Source organism: Amphiprion ocellaris, chromosome 18 (genome assembly GCF_022539595.1).
Source record: "Amphiprion ocellaris isolate individual 3 ecotype Okinawa chromosome 18, ASM2253959v1, whole genome shotgun sequence".
NCBI classification, from domain to species: domain Eukaryota; kingdom Metazoa; phylum Chordata; class Actinopteri; family Pomacentridae; genus Amphiprion; species Amphiprion ocellaris.
In genome coordinates this window covers 3110291-3126757 of record NC_072783.1, presented here as the reverse complement: position 1 = coordinate 3126757, position 16467 = coordinate 3110291, and the positions used below count along the sequence as shown (strand labels likewise).

The 16467-nt window shown below is 37.8% G+C and overlaps 1 protein-coding gene across 1 annotated transcript in view; it reads left to right on the top strand.

The window, feature by feature from the left end:
* The window catches only part of LOC111581336 (transmembrane protein 150A-like), a 37914-nt gene that overhangs the window by 15025 nt on the left and 6422 nt on the right, over positions 1-16467 (top strand). Inside the window, exons 5-6 of the mRNA XM_023289480.3 lie at positions 841-908; positions 7794-7921. Of these exons, the coding sequence (XP_023145248.1) occupies positions 841-908; positions 7794-7921 (196 nt within the window). The remainder of the gene's footprint in view (positions 1-840; positions 909-7793; positions 7922-16467) is intronic.

Here is a 16467-nt window from a genome sequence, read left to right as displayed (position 1 = left end):
CAGAAGAAATCTGATGATTTGAGATGGAATAACCCTCTTGTTAAACTAAACCTTACTCAGATGCTTCTTCTTTGCGACATTAGGACCAAGTTGGGCTGTTAAAGCGCACATATAGACACAAATTGTTCTTTTTCCTACACAGGTTCGGTAAACATACCAACCTGTGAGTTGCCCAAACGTTGGCTTCTAACTATATTCTGATCTAGACAAAACACAAAAACCAGAAAATAAAGCATCCAGAAAGCAGTTCTGTCTGTTTTAGCCAGCTTCAGAGATGTTTGGTGCACAGTTTGTTGTCTGACTGACTCTTCACCTCTACAGGAAGCAGAGCTTTTGTCCAGTGTAGTAGATCCTTCAGCAGACTTTGAAATGTTGCTCCACCAAGTCACATAATGTAAACACTGATTTCCCCTCCTCATACAAAGACAACCAGGCTGATGAACGAGGGCTTTCTGTTGCTGTGGATGCCTTCCTCTGCTTGTCTTGAGGAAAATTCTGTGATAATGTGGTTTTTGTGGTTTATAGATAAAGATCTCAGCGTCTTTCTTTCTTCGACCTCCCAGAAAAACTGTCCATTTATAGAGTTTCCAAGAAAAAATGCCTGGCAGTGTTTTAATACCACAGAGTAGCTGAGGACACGTATGAGGCCTTTCTGCTTTTTCATGACTATTTTTAAGGAACTGAGAGCTGCACAGTAAAGACACAGGACCAGAAATTATGAGGAGGTGTACGACAGAAAGAACAGGAGGTCGAGGTTGGAACTCTCTGAGAACTCGTCTGAACTACGGCCTGGATGTGTGCCTGAACTAACCGCCCTCCCCTGCTCTGTTTTCATTGTAGTAAATGTGGAACTCTGCCACCTGAAAGCTGCTTTTTCAGCCTCATATGCAGCACCGGATCCTTCATGGGTGAGTATGAATGCAGGCTCAAAAATCAGAAATATGTGTGTTTGTGCAGAGATCTTTTTTTTTTTTTTTTTTTTTTTTTTACCTTCACTCATGTTTACCCAACATACTGCTGTTGGCTGAGCTGGACTCCTCAGGCTTGTTTTTTCAGCTGCAGACTCTCCAGCCAAGTCTCTGTTCCCCACAACCCGCTGCCAGGTCCCGCCTCGGCCCTCAATGTGAGGGAAGAATTTACTCTATGCCATGAATGGTGCTTTTTTATACCTTGCATGACCCACGAGAATTCGCCCTCTGAACATTAGGGCAGCCACTCTGTTTTTCTGTGTGCAGAAGCTGCTTTAAACACTCTATTTTGGGTGTTTTGCTAAGGGTTCAGTGCTCCTACATGCACAGTCTGTATTGATTTTCTTTTTTTATTTGCTTTTGCGGGGATTCTGATAATTTGCACTCTAAGAATTGACCATAAATGGGTTGTATCAATACTTAGATTGGACGATTTCACTGTAAACGCCCAAGTTCAACATCAAATAGAGCAAAGCACTTGTTCCTGGGGTTAAGACAGAGACTGAAGAAGCTTCAGTGGAGGCACCATGCAGATATTCTGCCAGGTTTTGCAGCCAGAGTTCATCTAAGCTGAACTTTAACCTCCACAGTCCGAACTCTGCAGGATTCTGTCATTGATGGAAGGCAGAAGTTATTGGAGATAATGATGAAAATGTTTGCAGGAAATATGAAACAGGATGCCGGGTTAGAAAAATGCTTTTGTGATTCTTGGTTCTGATTTGTAGTTGATCTTCATTCAGCACATCTTGATCTGAAGGCAGCGATAGTGAAGTCCTAAAGGGGAGCTGGAGCTGGAAGTTAAAACTATTTTACTGATTAGTTGATTAGTCTAAACAAATACTTTTCCTACAATAAATCAAATTGATTACTACATTTAGGTTAATTTTGAATAGGTTGCGAGACACTAATTAGTTTAAAGTTAATGGTTTCAGGAATTAACTATTTAAAAACTGTTGGTTTTTGTTGGCTGCACAACTAATTTACAGGATGCTAGTATTTATCATGTATACGGGACCATGCAGAACCAGGTTTCTCTGCCGTCATGTAAATGTTGTATCCTAAACATGATCAAAACCAGGATAAACCCCATAACTCTGATACATATGCATATACAAATTCTATCACTGTTACATGAGGCTAGTTCATGCTTTCCACAGCCTGCAAATGTCTGCTTACTGCCCCAAACCTTTAACTGTTGAGGCTGTTTGCACTGCAACAGCAACGACTATACATGCACCAGGAAAACAAATGATGCTTGGGACAGACTACAAGAAAATTCTTTATCTAGTTATCATGTACACCTTTTTAAACAGTTGTAATTGAAGTAGTTGCTGCAGGACTTTGGAGGTACTTCCATTGGTGTTGCCTAAACGGTGAGAAGCTCTAAATTCTCCAGAAGTCCTGTGCTATGGCCAGCCACCCAATGAGCTTGGGATGTCAGTTCTACAAACTCCACAAGTAAGCTGTTCTATAGCACTGAGCACACCTCAGGAACAATCCACAAGATGCAAATTTTTTCATCCACCCAAGTCTGCAAAGGTCCCCTCTACAGACGTCCTCATGTAGCTCAGTGGTTGTTATGATGAGAAGCTGCACTAAGAGATTCTCCATCATCCACACCTTTATAGTGTAACTTACAATTTTAATTGAAGTAGTTGCTGTGGGAATCTGGAGTTACTTTGATTTTTAAGTTTCCACTGGTGTTGCCTAAACACAGTGGGAAGCTCTAAATTCTCCAGAAGTCCTGTGCTTTAACAGCCCACTGTGCTTGTGATGTCAATTCAGCAAACTCCAGAAGTAGGCTATTCTGTAGCATTCAGCACACCTCAAGAACAATATAAAGGCCAATTCAAATAGTTCTGCAGGGGTCTGCATGATGCAAAATTTCATTATCCACCCAAGTCTGAGGGTCTCATCTGCAGATGTCCTCATGCTGACCAAGATTTTTCACCATGCCGACTGTCTGCACTATAAACGCACCGACTTCTTCTTCTCCATCTTGACCATTTAAATTGACCGTTTGAACAGTTGTGATTGGAGTCGCCGCTGCAGGACTTTGGAGGAGCTTTGATATCTGCTCAAACATATTGGGAAGTTCTAAATTCTCCAGAAAGCCTGTGCTATGTCAAAACTTTGCTTGGCTCATTTCAGGAATAATCACTGACATGGTGCTATGGTTAAACCTGTAAATAGCTGTTATTTCCTGTAAGAGGTGCAAAGTCACGGCCTTTCAGAAGCAGCTGCAGGAGTCCTGCATGTTTTCTGTGTTGATGTGAGGCCATCATTGCAGTAGACCAACAGGTACTATTAAATATATATAGTAGTATGAATATAGCTGTCTGTACAGACACGTTTGATGTCCACATCGGGCAGCACAAAGATGCAGAAACAACACATCATCGACCTTTAAAGTGCTTTTACACTGTTCATACACTGTTTCATGTTTCTGGACATGCAGATTTTGTAAAATCAAAGCTTACATCTTGTGTTTGATGACAAAAAAGGTGACACTGAAGTAATTATTAGATGTTTGCATGATGGAGGTGGTGGTTCATGTGTTTGTGGAAGGTGACTATAAAGTGCTGCAGATCATTTGTCTCATCTCGACACTCTGCTGGAAGTAAATGTCCACATGTGCAATAATGTAAATGCTGTTAGATGCAACACAAGTCACACTAATTTATCAGTATTTGTCGGTATTACAGCACTAAGAAGTTATGATATGATGATATTGAGCTTTATATGGTATCTATAGGTCTAATTCAGACTGTTAGGCTCTATTTGGTCATTTTCATAGGTCCTGTTGTATCTACAGCTCTGTTGGAGGTTTAGGAGTTTATGTCAGGTTGGTATAATGTATAATATTCTGCACTAACTGGTTAAACTTTATACTTAAGTGTCCTGACTGAAGCCTTCGGCCTTTAGTCTTTTATGTTCCTCTCCCCAGTGAACACCTGGTTTCTTGCAGATTTTCTGAGAAATTGCAGGACGTTTAACGAGTCCCGTCCCAGCTCCGTGTCAGGGTTATTTATCTTGGCTGTTAACTCCAACCCAGTGTCCTTCGGCTCTCCATGACTGCACATAAACATGACAGCAGACAGACTTTCAGTATTTACATTTCACTGTTAAACACATACATCAGGAGAGCTTTTACGTTTCTGTCCGTTCATGGAGTTTACACCTTTAATTCTGCATTACAGGTGATTTGGCTGCTGACTTTATATGGATTGTAGCTTTAAATTCACAAGATTTCAATGTATTTTAACAATAAAAGACTATAAAATATACATAGATAGATAGATGGACGGACGGACGGATGGACAGACAGACAGATAGATAGAATATTAATACAGTAAAACAGAATGTTGATGCAGTAAAATAATGTCTTAATACAGTAAAAACAATATTAATACAATAAAATAGTGTTAATACTATAAAATAGAATGTTAATACAATAAAATAAAGTGTTAATACAGTAAAATAAAGTCTTAATACATTAAAATTGAATGTTAATACAGTAAAATAAAGTGTTAATACAGTAAAATAGTCTTAATACATTAGAGTCTTAATACTGCAAAATTGAATGTTAATGCAATAAAATAGAGTCTTAATACTGTAAAATAGAGTGCTAATACAGTAATATAGTGTCAATATAGTAAAGTAAAATGTTAATACAGTAAAATAAAATGGTAATACAGTAAAATAAAATGGTGATATAGTAAAATAGAATGTTAATATAGTAAAAAAGAATGTTAATACAGTAAACTAGAACGTTAATATAGTAAAATAGAATGTTAATACACTAAAATAGAATGTTAATGCACTAAAATATAGTCTCAATACAGTAAAATAATGTTAATGACTTCCTTTTGTAGCACTGCAGTAAAAATTTGATTAATTCTGCTTTTCGTTCCAGATTTTTCTGCACTCATGATCAGAATATTACCACTATAGGACACATTTCATTGAAAAGCTGTCAGAACTGCATCATAATGACAATAAAGCTTCTCATTTATGTTCTGCTACAGGTCAAACTACACAGGATATGAAAATTAAAGTTATTAAAAATGCCACAATTTCTTAGTTTAATGTCATGGATGATCAATAAATATTTAAGTCTAGCATCTTCCTGTAAATGTTGCATTTTGCTGCTGCTTAGTTGACTTTGAAGAAGCCATTTTTAAACTCTAAATGACGTATTTTTTATTAGTTCTGTTGCTGATTTATCTCATATATTTGTATGCAACATCATTTCTTTTCTTTGCAGATACCTGTAGCATCAGAAAATGATAAATTATGAGAGATTGTGAGTTAAATATCTGAGCTAAACCTTAATGCTTCCATGTATCGCTGCTCATCCTTTTGTGTGACAAAAGAAAACAACAAATCTTCACATTCAAGAAGCTGTAAAAGGGGAATATTTGACATTTTTTCTCATAAAATGACTTAAATGTGCCATTTTTTGCCGATTTAGTCGTTTCAGCTGTAAGTTTACACGTTTAAGCTCACATTCTGGAAGTTTTTCCCACATCGAAAGCTTCTCCCTTCATTTTTTTTTTTTGATTCCGCTCTCATAAACATTACTGGGTTTATGCTTGTGAGGGAGTTTGTTTAACTCCAAGGTGTGCGTAGATATTAGAAGAATGCTAATTGTTGGAGGCCTGTGGATCAGGAGGTCGACGCCTCGCTGTGTGAATCGTACAGAACCCCAAACACTGGTTCTCATCGCCGCGGACGCTCGATCATCAGAACGAGGCCGCTGTGTTCGCTGCTGGACGACGACAGGAACGTGAAAACAGTCGCTGTGGGCCGTTAGCGGTGATGAGCGCCAGATGTGAGATGAAGTGTGGGAGAACAGCGGGAAACTGCTGCGAAGCTTTGATGGAGCCGATCGGTAAACAGACGTCAGGAATCTGCTCCCACAGATCTGCAGCATCTTCACCTTTTACATCTGAGCTCTCTGGTGCTTTGATGCTGCTTTTCCATCTCAGGTTAAAAGTTTATTCTCTGCAACTGTGGCAATAGATTTCCTGTAATGTTTCATTTATCTGTTTGCACACTTGAGGCGCTTTACAATTTGTACAGTACACCGCACCTTTTGAATTTAAACTCTTGAATAAGATTATTTAACAAAGCTTTTAAACTTTAGAGACTTTTCCTCACAATAAGGTTGAAAAAGCATTTTTTAGAATGATTTTTTTTATTGCGTTTTCATAACAAAACAGTCTATTTTATAGCCTGTTATACTGTAATGGTAAAATAAACCGTCTTTACAAGATTTTGAGCTGAGAAACTGAAAGACACGCTGTGAGGACATGAGAGTTTGATTAAATTGCTGAAAAATGCACAATATGTGACCTTTAACAGGAGCTGATGTGTAGTTTGTTGCTTCCAGCTGTTTGTAGGCGGTTGATGTTGCGGAGATGGAAGCATGCAGACTGAGTGATGTTACTGATGTGAGTTTGGAATGACAGAGTACCACCGAAGATGACACCCAAACTCTTGACCCAAGGGGAGGGGGAGGCAGAGGAGTTGTCAGTGGTAATGATGAAACTGTTGGCTTTTGTGAGAATGGATGGGTGGGTTTGGTGGAAAGGTAGAGCTGGGTGTCATCCGCATAGCGATGAAACTGAATGTTATATATACGGAATATACGGCTGAGGGGGAGAAGATAAATAATGAAAAGAATGGGGCCGAGAACAGAGCCTTGGGGAACACCAGGGGAAAGTGAATGTTAGTGCATTATTCTGCATTATATCCTCGTTGTACTGTCCACTGCTGCTGCATGACATATTTTGCAAACCTATCGTTGCTTATTCCATCACTGTGGTGTCTTTACATGGGGCTGTCCGATGACAGTGTCGTCTCTTTAACAGACTAATCAAGGCCGCAATGTTTCGTGTCATAGGTCTGAAAAGGACTTTATAGATAATTCACCAATCAGATGAATATGCTGACATGAATGTTGAAAAACACAACAGCTTCCTGTTCAAAGGGTGTTTTTCTTGCCACTGTTGCCTTAGCGCTGCTCTGGGGGTTCAGTCATATGGGTTCTGTAAAGCATCTTGAGACAATCTGACCTGTAATTGGCACTATATAAATGAAACTGAATTGAATTGAATTGAACTGAATTGAACTGAACAACGAAGACCACAACAACCTCTGTATATTGTGATGTTTTCCAGAAATTGAACTGAAATAGCTATGATTGGCATAGATGAGCTTTTTTTCCCTCAACTGCAGGGTTTTTCCTGCTCAGAATGAGTCTTTGGGAGGTGAAGAAACAACAGTAAACATGACTGGAGTATGTATAGGAAAGGCAATGAATCTGTGAAACCTTATCTGACAGAAATCCATGCATTTTCCTGTTAGTTCTGACTATTTGATTGAAAAAATGTTTGTTATCTTTAGGTAAATGGAACTCCAAATAACAAAACTGCTTAAAAATATATACAAATTGTCTTTTAATTTAAATTTGTATCATTTTGCTGCTGCTGATGTTCCTTCAAATCTGTTTTGAAGACAATAAAACCTTTTTCTGTGCAGGAAAAACCATAAACTGAGATTCTGAAGAAGAGATTAACGTGGCTCAGCTGAAACTCTGAAAGTGGTTGGATGATAAAATGAGATGCAAAGTGAGCTGTTGAATGTAAAACGTGACCCTGAGGTTGTTTTTCTGCTGTTTGTAGAAGAAGCATGCAGTTTGTGTTGTGGGCAGAGTTCCTGGAAGAGAAATCAACATGTTCCCTCACTGTGTGACCAAACGGCTTCAGGCTGTCTCTGTCCTGATTTGTATTTTCTCCCTCTCGTCATTGGTTCCTGCAGTGATGCTGATCGGCCTGCTGAGATACGCCCACGTCATCGAGAAGCACCAGAACTGCGTCCTGAACACGGCCGGACTCTCCACCGGCTGGATCTGTGCCGCCGGGCTCATCATGGTGGGAAACTTCCAGGTAAATGTTTGGATGTTAGTTTGAAGGAATGAGCCGACACAGAACAGAAAGGTCTGTAATCATTCTGATGTTGGCGTCTGTTGGTAGATAACACAGTTTTAGCTACTTACTAGCATACAAGTGAACATCTACTGGAAATTCAAGGCTGAATTACCAAAAGTGAGAAACCCTCTGGGACCCAAGATAGTAAAAAAACAGCAACGATAATGTGGAAAGTCTACATGGACTCTTTCAGATTTGGGCAGATGCTGAAATTTACGTCACCTGGACTTTGGCAAACCCTCATGTACTCACAGATGCTAAAATCATAACATCAGCTTTATGGTACGTGTCCACAGAATGCGTTTTCCACTCATTGTGTTTGCCAGGCAATGCATTCTAGTAGCCATGTGTTGTGTTATAAGAGACGGAGGGAGTGTGTTTTTCACTTCTCACTCGCGTAAAGTCGAGATCTTGGCTTGTTTATGCAGTTCTTAGGCATCCAATGTGACTCACCGCCTCTAGAAACTCCCAAACAACTTTTAAATTAATGCTGCTGATCTAAAATCAGTTCAGACTCAGCAGCTACACCACTTATTTCTCATGTCAAATGCTTTCCGAAACATGTAAGAAATTATTTTACCTTAAGTAGATACAGCTGCCATTACAAATATGTGCTGTTTCATGCAATGCAGTATGCGTACAGTCGGTTTGTCATTATATTGCATCTTAAACTTCAACCAGTACAAAATAAGGTGTCATCTGTGTGTGCATTTTCAGCTGTTCAGGTGTGTTTGTATTCTCATGAGACACAAACACTACTGTTCAAAAGTTTGGGGTCACCCAGACAACTTCAATGAAAAGTCCCACTTTTATCCATGTGGTAACATAACTGCACAAGGGTTTTCTAATCATCAATGAGCCTTTCAACACCATTAGCTAACACAATGTAGCATTAGAACACAGGAGTGATGGTTGCTGGAAATGTTCCTCTGTACCTCTATGGAGATATTCCATTAAAAATCAGCTGTTTCCAGCTAGAATAGTCATTTACCACATTAACAATGTCAACACTGGATTTATCATTCATTTAATGTTATCTTCATTGAAAAAAAATGCTTTTCTTTCAAAAACAAGGACATTTAAGATCCTTAAAATGCAGGATGAACAGGCTGAGAAACTGTTTTTTACTGTGTTCCTACAGACTTCTGAACTCAAAGCAATAACGCAGTGTCACGTTTAATAATGCTGCTTACTTGCAATCTCCTGCCCATATTTATTCTATTTTATTGGGTTTTATATGATCTCATTACCTCCTGACTATACTGTATATATCTGGCCTCTTCTGCATTTGTTGGAATTCTTAGTATAGTTTTGTTTTATATGTACATTCGATTTTATTATTTATTGTCGTTAATTTAGCTTGTTTCAGTGCAGTGTCCAGTGGCAGCTACTTATATTTTCGTCATGCTCCCATGTATGATGACAATAAAGCTATTCTATTCTATTCTATTCTATTCTATTCTATTCTATTCTATTCTATTCTATTCTATTCTATTCTATTCTATTCTATTCTATTCTATTCTATTCTATTCTATTCTATTCTATTTCTAAGTGACTCCAAACTTTTGAACAGTAGTGTAGATGACAGATATGATATTGCTGTGCAGAGGACTGTGGGTCAGAAATACCCCAAAAAGCACATTAGCATTCTGCAAAATCTAACTCAAGGGTGTCAAACATGCGGCCCGCGGACCAAAAGCGGCCTGCCAGAGGGTCCAGTCCGACCCGTGAGATGACTTTGCAAAGTGTAAAAATGACAGAGAAGATATTAACTGCAAACTGTACATTTGTAAAACCACAAATTTAAAATACGTTCTAGATCTTGATAAGTGTTTTTTTTTTTTTTTTTGCCTTTTTTATATAGGACAGTGGAGAGAGACAGGAAACATGGGTAGTAGAGTTGGGGAAAGGCAAACAAATCCATGGATCCAGACTATAAGCTGCATCACTGCCAAAATCTAATCACTTGTTCCTTGTGTCATTTCTGACCTTCCCTGAAAATTTCATCCAAATCCGTTAGTCTGTTTTTGAGTAATGTTACAGACAGACAGACAGACAGACGGACAGACAAACGTATGCCGATCGTCATATAACTCCACTGTGGTCCTTGACAGAGTAACGGTAATACTTGTACCACTTTGTTTTTTAATCCAGGAGTGCTGTTTTTGAGTGCACCTTGTCTCAATATCACACTTGTAAACTTTTATTTAAATTTGAATTGAGCTTTAGTGGTGCATATTTCCAAAACAAAATGAAAAACTTATTACAAATTATTACAGAATACAAAGTGCTGTTTGGTTTTTCAGTCTTTTTGTTAAATATAATGAGTGTGATGTGCAGCTAAAGGTGAAGGAGAGCAAACACAAAGACAAAAACAGCAAAAAGACTCTTTAATGTTTGTCCTGCAGCCCAGTCGTTAGTTAACATGGTCCTGATTTTAATGTTTCTAATAGAGACACTCATTTCAATTCATTTGGGCTCATTTTATTGTTTTATTAGCCTTTTTAAGAAACCAGGAATCACTTTCAAAAGGTGGAGAAATAAATCAGATTATGCCACTGAAAGGTTCCAAATTACATAATCAGTCTTATGTAATCAATTCAGGGTTTGGTTTTTGTATCAGAAAAATAAATCACAAATAAATAAAAGTTCTCTTTCTTCATAAATGCTGCACTTTCAAAACGTAAGTTACATAATTTCCAAACAATCATTCGGCGATTTAAGCTGCGTCTGGCTATTGTGCAGCTGCTTTCTTTGAAAATTTGCTGGACGTTTGATCTGTTCTGTATCGCAGGTGTAGCTGAACAACAAAGTCAGCGGGGCGGATTGTTATTTCTGCAGCGTAACACGAGGCCTTTATGCTGGGCAACACAAAATAGATTGATTCCAATGCAATTCTGTGCCCTTTTCTGTCTTAAAAATTGCTTCTTTCTCTCAGCTTGATTATGTTTCTCACTCGTAGACTTTATACAGCGTTGAGTCGTTGCTGCTTAGATAAGACTTTACATGAGTTATGGGTTGGCGTCATGGCAACTGGAAGCAGAGGATCTGAATGTAACACTGGAGACGACCACAAAGGATCATCCTGCCTCCCTCCAGATAAAACACACACATACTCTGAGTTAATGGACGAAATGTAAAAGAGCAACACATTCCCTGCATTGCTAATCACACCTGTTGCTGCATAAACTCACTCTAGACTGTTCAGGATCTCCAGAGGACAGTTCATATGATAATACAGGAAATATTTGCACGTTTTCGTGAAGGTAATGGAGCATTTTTCATTAGATGAAGTCCCTGAAAGCTCCTTTTTTTAGACACTCTCGATAAATCTTCTGTCATCTTGTGTTCTACAGGAAAAAGTTAAGTTTTGCTCATTAGTGCCTCAAAACAGAAAGCTGTCGAGACTCTACAGCAGCAAAAACATCCATTTTGAAGTTACTGTCATTTAAAGAGCCCACACTGTGCACATTTAGGGGTTTCTAATTTTATTTTTGGGGTTTCCTAGAAAATGTTTACAGACATTAATGTTCAAAAAACGCATTATTTTGCTCATATTGTACATTACTGCAGCACCTTTTTTCACTCCATTTTAGCTTTTGTTTCTTTAAAGGCCCTCTTAGGTCAGCTGATTGGTCAGCTGGTCCAATGAAAGCAAATAAATATTACTTATGTACTATAAATTTAGATCTCTGGATAAATTAGAAGAGCTATAATGTGGAAATCATCACAGGGAAGTGGCTCATTCATTGTTTGAGTGTGTCCTAAACTAGCTAATTAGAAAGGCGTTATGCAAATGTGTTACATGATGATGTCAATACGTCATCTGGACTTTAAATGAGGTGTTTCAGGCAGAAAAGAAATAATCCTAACTGACTGGATGGATGCCACTGCTGTTGTTCTTCAATTTGCAGGTTTCTGAGAGCTCAAAATGGTATAAAACGAAGAACACTTTGAATGGAAACAAGCTATTTAAATAAAAAAAAACACAAACCTGGCCTTGTGTTTCAGTTTGATGAGCTGCTCTGTGTTTGGGACGTTACTGTGTTTATACATTTTTCACTAATTAACAAACCTCAGGAAAGTCGTGTAAATTGTACGTCTGACTGAAATTACAAACAGCTCCACAAACGCTTGATAAAACCCACAACAACAAGCAGCCGGACGCCGTCACTGATGGAGAAACTTCCTCCCTGCATCATCCACACTTGGGTTGTGTATATTTTGTGGAGGGCACCAGTTTTACGTTGAATTCTGTCAGAGCTCTCTGCACTTGATTACGCTTTAGGGTTTTTAGACTCGTTAGACAGAAGTTATGCAATATGATGACGTAGAGAAGTAATGGAAGAAATTTCAAATGAGGTGATTCAACAAACCACAAAATTATGTTTGAAGGGGAACAGAATTTCTTTCTGAAATAAATATAGTTCGTGACCAGGGATCATCAGTTCAGCCTTGAGTTTGGTTTTCTGTCGCTGTTTTTGTTTTTTCACTTGTTTTCTAGTTAAGTTTAGGCATCAAAACTACATCATTGGGTTTTGGAAAATATTATACTTGTCATGGTTTGGGTTAAAGTATGACCTTTTCACTCCGTATTTGAAGCTTCTCCTGGGTTACCATGGCGACAAGTCCCACCCTGTCTCATATACGATTGATTGGTTGAGGAGGAGCGTCATTAAAGTCCGATAAAATTCTGTCTTTATAGCAGCAGGTTGTATCGAAGAGAAACACATTGAAATTTTCAGTTTAAATCAAGTGTCTGTTTAGGACTTCATTACCCACAATTCAGCAGCTGATCCTGTACTACAAACACGACTTGGTTCTTTCCGTCAGCTTCACGTCTTTTTCTTAAAGGTTAATGTTTTATTCAATCTATTTCACTCCATCCAATTGGGACAAAATGTTTATGACTTATTTCATATTTTTAAGTGAAGCAGTGAAATAAATTGTTGCTTAGAAACATATTTGTAACTCATTACGAACACAATCCGGTAGAAAATAGGTTTTTCTCAAAATGTAAGTGAGAATTAGTTGTACAGGAACGTAATTTTGTGGAGACTGAGCTGCTTTCAGGAAGGAGAGGAGAGAAAAATACCTTTACTGTGGATATTGAGCTTCATAAGTTTGCAAATGGTGAACGTGCACAAAAAAGCAGCCACATGACACACAAATACAAACGATAAACCCGCAAAAAGCACAATATGAGCTCTTTAAATAGTTGTTTTTATTTTACCACACTCCAGGTGATTATATGTAGGAGCTGCTTCAAAGTAGAAGCTTTCAGTGCATGTAGAAATCTGAGCACAGAATGTAAACATCAACCTGTAAACGACTAAACCTCGACTGGAAGCTCAGCTGCTTGTTCTGGAGTATTGACTGAGGAAGTAAAAAGACGATTTAGTCTCAGACTGAAGACAGGAGATGGATTGAAGGCAGATTTAACCCTCGTGTCGTCCTGCGGGTCAAAACTGACCCATTTTAAAGTTTGAAAATGGCGGGGGGGAATTCACAGTGAAACTTCTGATGTCCACTTTTCAACATTTTTGGGAAATCTTTGAACATTTTTTGGTGGAAAAAAAAAACAAATGTTATGTTTCTTAAGAATATTCACATAAAAATCAACCAAAATCCAGTGAATTCTGCTGGATTTTATTTTCTTAAAGAAAATATTACAAGTTTTACTGATATATATGGAATCACTTTAGATATTTTTAGGATTTTTGGAAGATTTTTATTCATTTTTTGAAAATATTTACAAGAATTTTCTTGCCAAATTTGTTTTTTTTTGTTTTTTTTTTTTAAAAGAAAACTTTTAAGGGAAACTAAGGAATTATTGGAATTTTCTTCCTGAAGATTTTGCAAATTTTCAGAAATTTGGGGAAATTTTTGCTGAATTTTTGGATTTTTTTTCAGACAAGGAAACAATATTTTTTGGTGCCCATAAATGAGGGCAACAGGAGGGTTAATGATGCAGCTCCCTCTGATAGCTCTACAAATAATGCTTGAAATGGCAGAAAATTCTGAAGAGAAAAGGCATCAAAAACTTGCAGTTACATCATAACAAGCTGCTCATATCAGCTGTTTATGGCGTCTACGTGCGTAAACTCCTCACTTTTGCCTCCTAACAGTAAACTGTGAGTCCAGTTTTGCTCCTTTGCAGCTTTGTTATCATTCTTATGTAAATCTAGTGGTAAAATAATCAGACTATCTCATTTAAAGTGGAGTCTGGACAGGATTATGTCATTAAAGGCTGCTGTGAAGGATAGATATGATGCCTCTCTGATGTTCCTCTCGGCTCTTTGTAGACCTTGCAAGTCAAACCTGCTTTGATGTTCTGTCTGAAAGTCGTCTGCGGTGTTGTGATGTTAAAAAAAAACGGCATATTTTGTGTTGTTAGTCAGCGTTCCTGTCCTCGCTACACTCCGGTGCAGTTCCGTTTGCAGGCATGCTCTCATAATAACATTATTCTGAACGTAAAGGTCGCTGATTTGTTGCAACTGCTCACTTTAAGGCAGGTTTATAGTAGAGAGGAGCTGCAGCACATGTATGTACAGGCGTGTTTTTACAGGAACATACTTCAGATACAGGATCACGCCTGCAGGAACTTCTGTTCTCCTACCTTCCATCAGAGCCTGCAGCATTAAACCTGAAGGTCAGGAACAAAACATGCTTTCAGGAATTCTACAGTGACAAGTTAATGCATTAATTTATTCACGTGTAAACTCACATTATCATAACTGCACTCATGCATTTCAGTGTGTCATAGAAATACATACCTGGAGCAGTAAATTGCACTTATTTTGGGGTGAAATTTGTAAAGAAAAATAAGTTAAATTTCAACAACATTCAGCCTCACTTGATCATTTCCACAGTACAACTTCCAGATCACAGAGTGTCAACAAAGGAGCACAACATTTAGTCACAGCTATCTGGAAGTGAATAATATAGTATTTTACTGTATGATCAAAATGACAGAAGTCAGACAAAAAAAAACAACCAAAACAAGACAAAATGTTACAAAAATGAGACACAAACAGGAAAAAAATGAGACACAGAATGACAACAAAAGAGACAAACAACATGAAACTAAACAAGAGACAAAAAAGTTACAAAGCGACAAAAAATGGACAAATGACACAAACGAGACAAAAAATGACAAAAGCAAGAAACAAAATTACAAAAAAATAGACAACACAAGCAAGACCAAAAAAACCCCAAAACAATACAAACACTACACAAAATAACGAATAAAGCAAAATAGAAAATGACAAAAATAAGACAGAAAACACAAGCGAGACAAAAAGAAAACACAAAATGACAAAAATGAGAAAGAAGATGACAAAAACATGAGACAAACGACAAAGGTCAGACAAAAAGACAAGAAACAACAAAACGACAAAATATCAAAAAAATGAGACAAAAGAACAATAAACAATATCATATTTTACTTCATGATCACAACAACTTGTCTAGAAATTATTTTAAATTTATAGTTCTACTAATTTACAATCTGCAGTTAATGTCTTCTCTGGAATGTTTACACTCTGAGGGCCGGATTGGACCCTCTGGAGGGCCGCTTTTGGCCCGCGGGCCTCATGTTGGACACCGCTGCTTTAATGTGGTACATGATTTAAAATAGATTAAAATACAGATTATATCACAGATCCAGCACGTAATGGTTTTCTTTTAACCTGCCATTAAAGAACGCCATATTTCACCTCCGTCTCTGCAGAATGTTTGACTTGTTGCAGCAGGTGAAGCACATGTTATGCTCGGCGTGTTCGGTACCGATGGCTGGAGTTAGATCACCAACGTGGAATGCAGCTGCTTTTAATGTGATCAGTTACACCTGCGCTTTACCTGCCAACATGTCTGCAGTGAAAAGAGTGTGAAAGCAGTCAGAGTTTTACTGCCTTTTACTGAACCTCGTCCTCTTCTCTCCTGTTCTGGAGCTGAAAATGACAAATTAATGTAGCTATAGCTTCTGAAAATACTCTGAATGCATGAAGGAAGTCTGACTAGAAAGAAAAAACCCTCTGAAGCTTGTTCTAAAAGTGTTGTGATGCAGAAACTGAGCATATATGCCGCACTGTAAAACATCATGAAGGAAGTCAGTCAAATCAGCTCATCTTTTCCAGTTGATTTAAGGTAAATGTGTGATTATTGAACAGCTCACTCAGCTCATTAAATTAAGTTTATAAGACATAAAACTAGCATAAAAACAGAATGCCTTTTAGAGCCTTCTTGACAAATATCATGTTTTTTCCACACATTTTCCAAAAAAATGATAATGCAAAAGTAAATAATATTTTGTGAACATGTTTAGCTGTTTGTCACAGTAAAACAAAACTAGTGAAAATAACAGTGGAAATTTCAGGGTTTTATCCTTAATACTTCCTGAGATGTTCTTCAATCAGCCTTAAATTTAAAACATGCCGAAAGTGGGTCAACAGAAGATTTTAAAAAAATATCTAGTAAAGTTTTTGAGGTAAAATTTCAGAAAT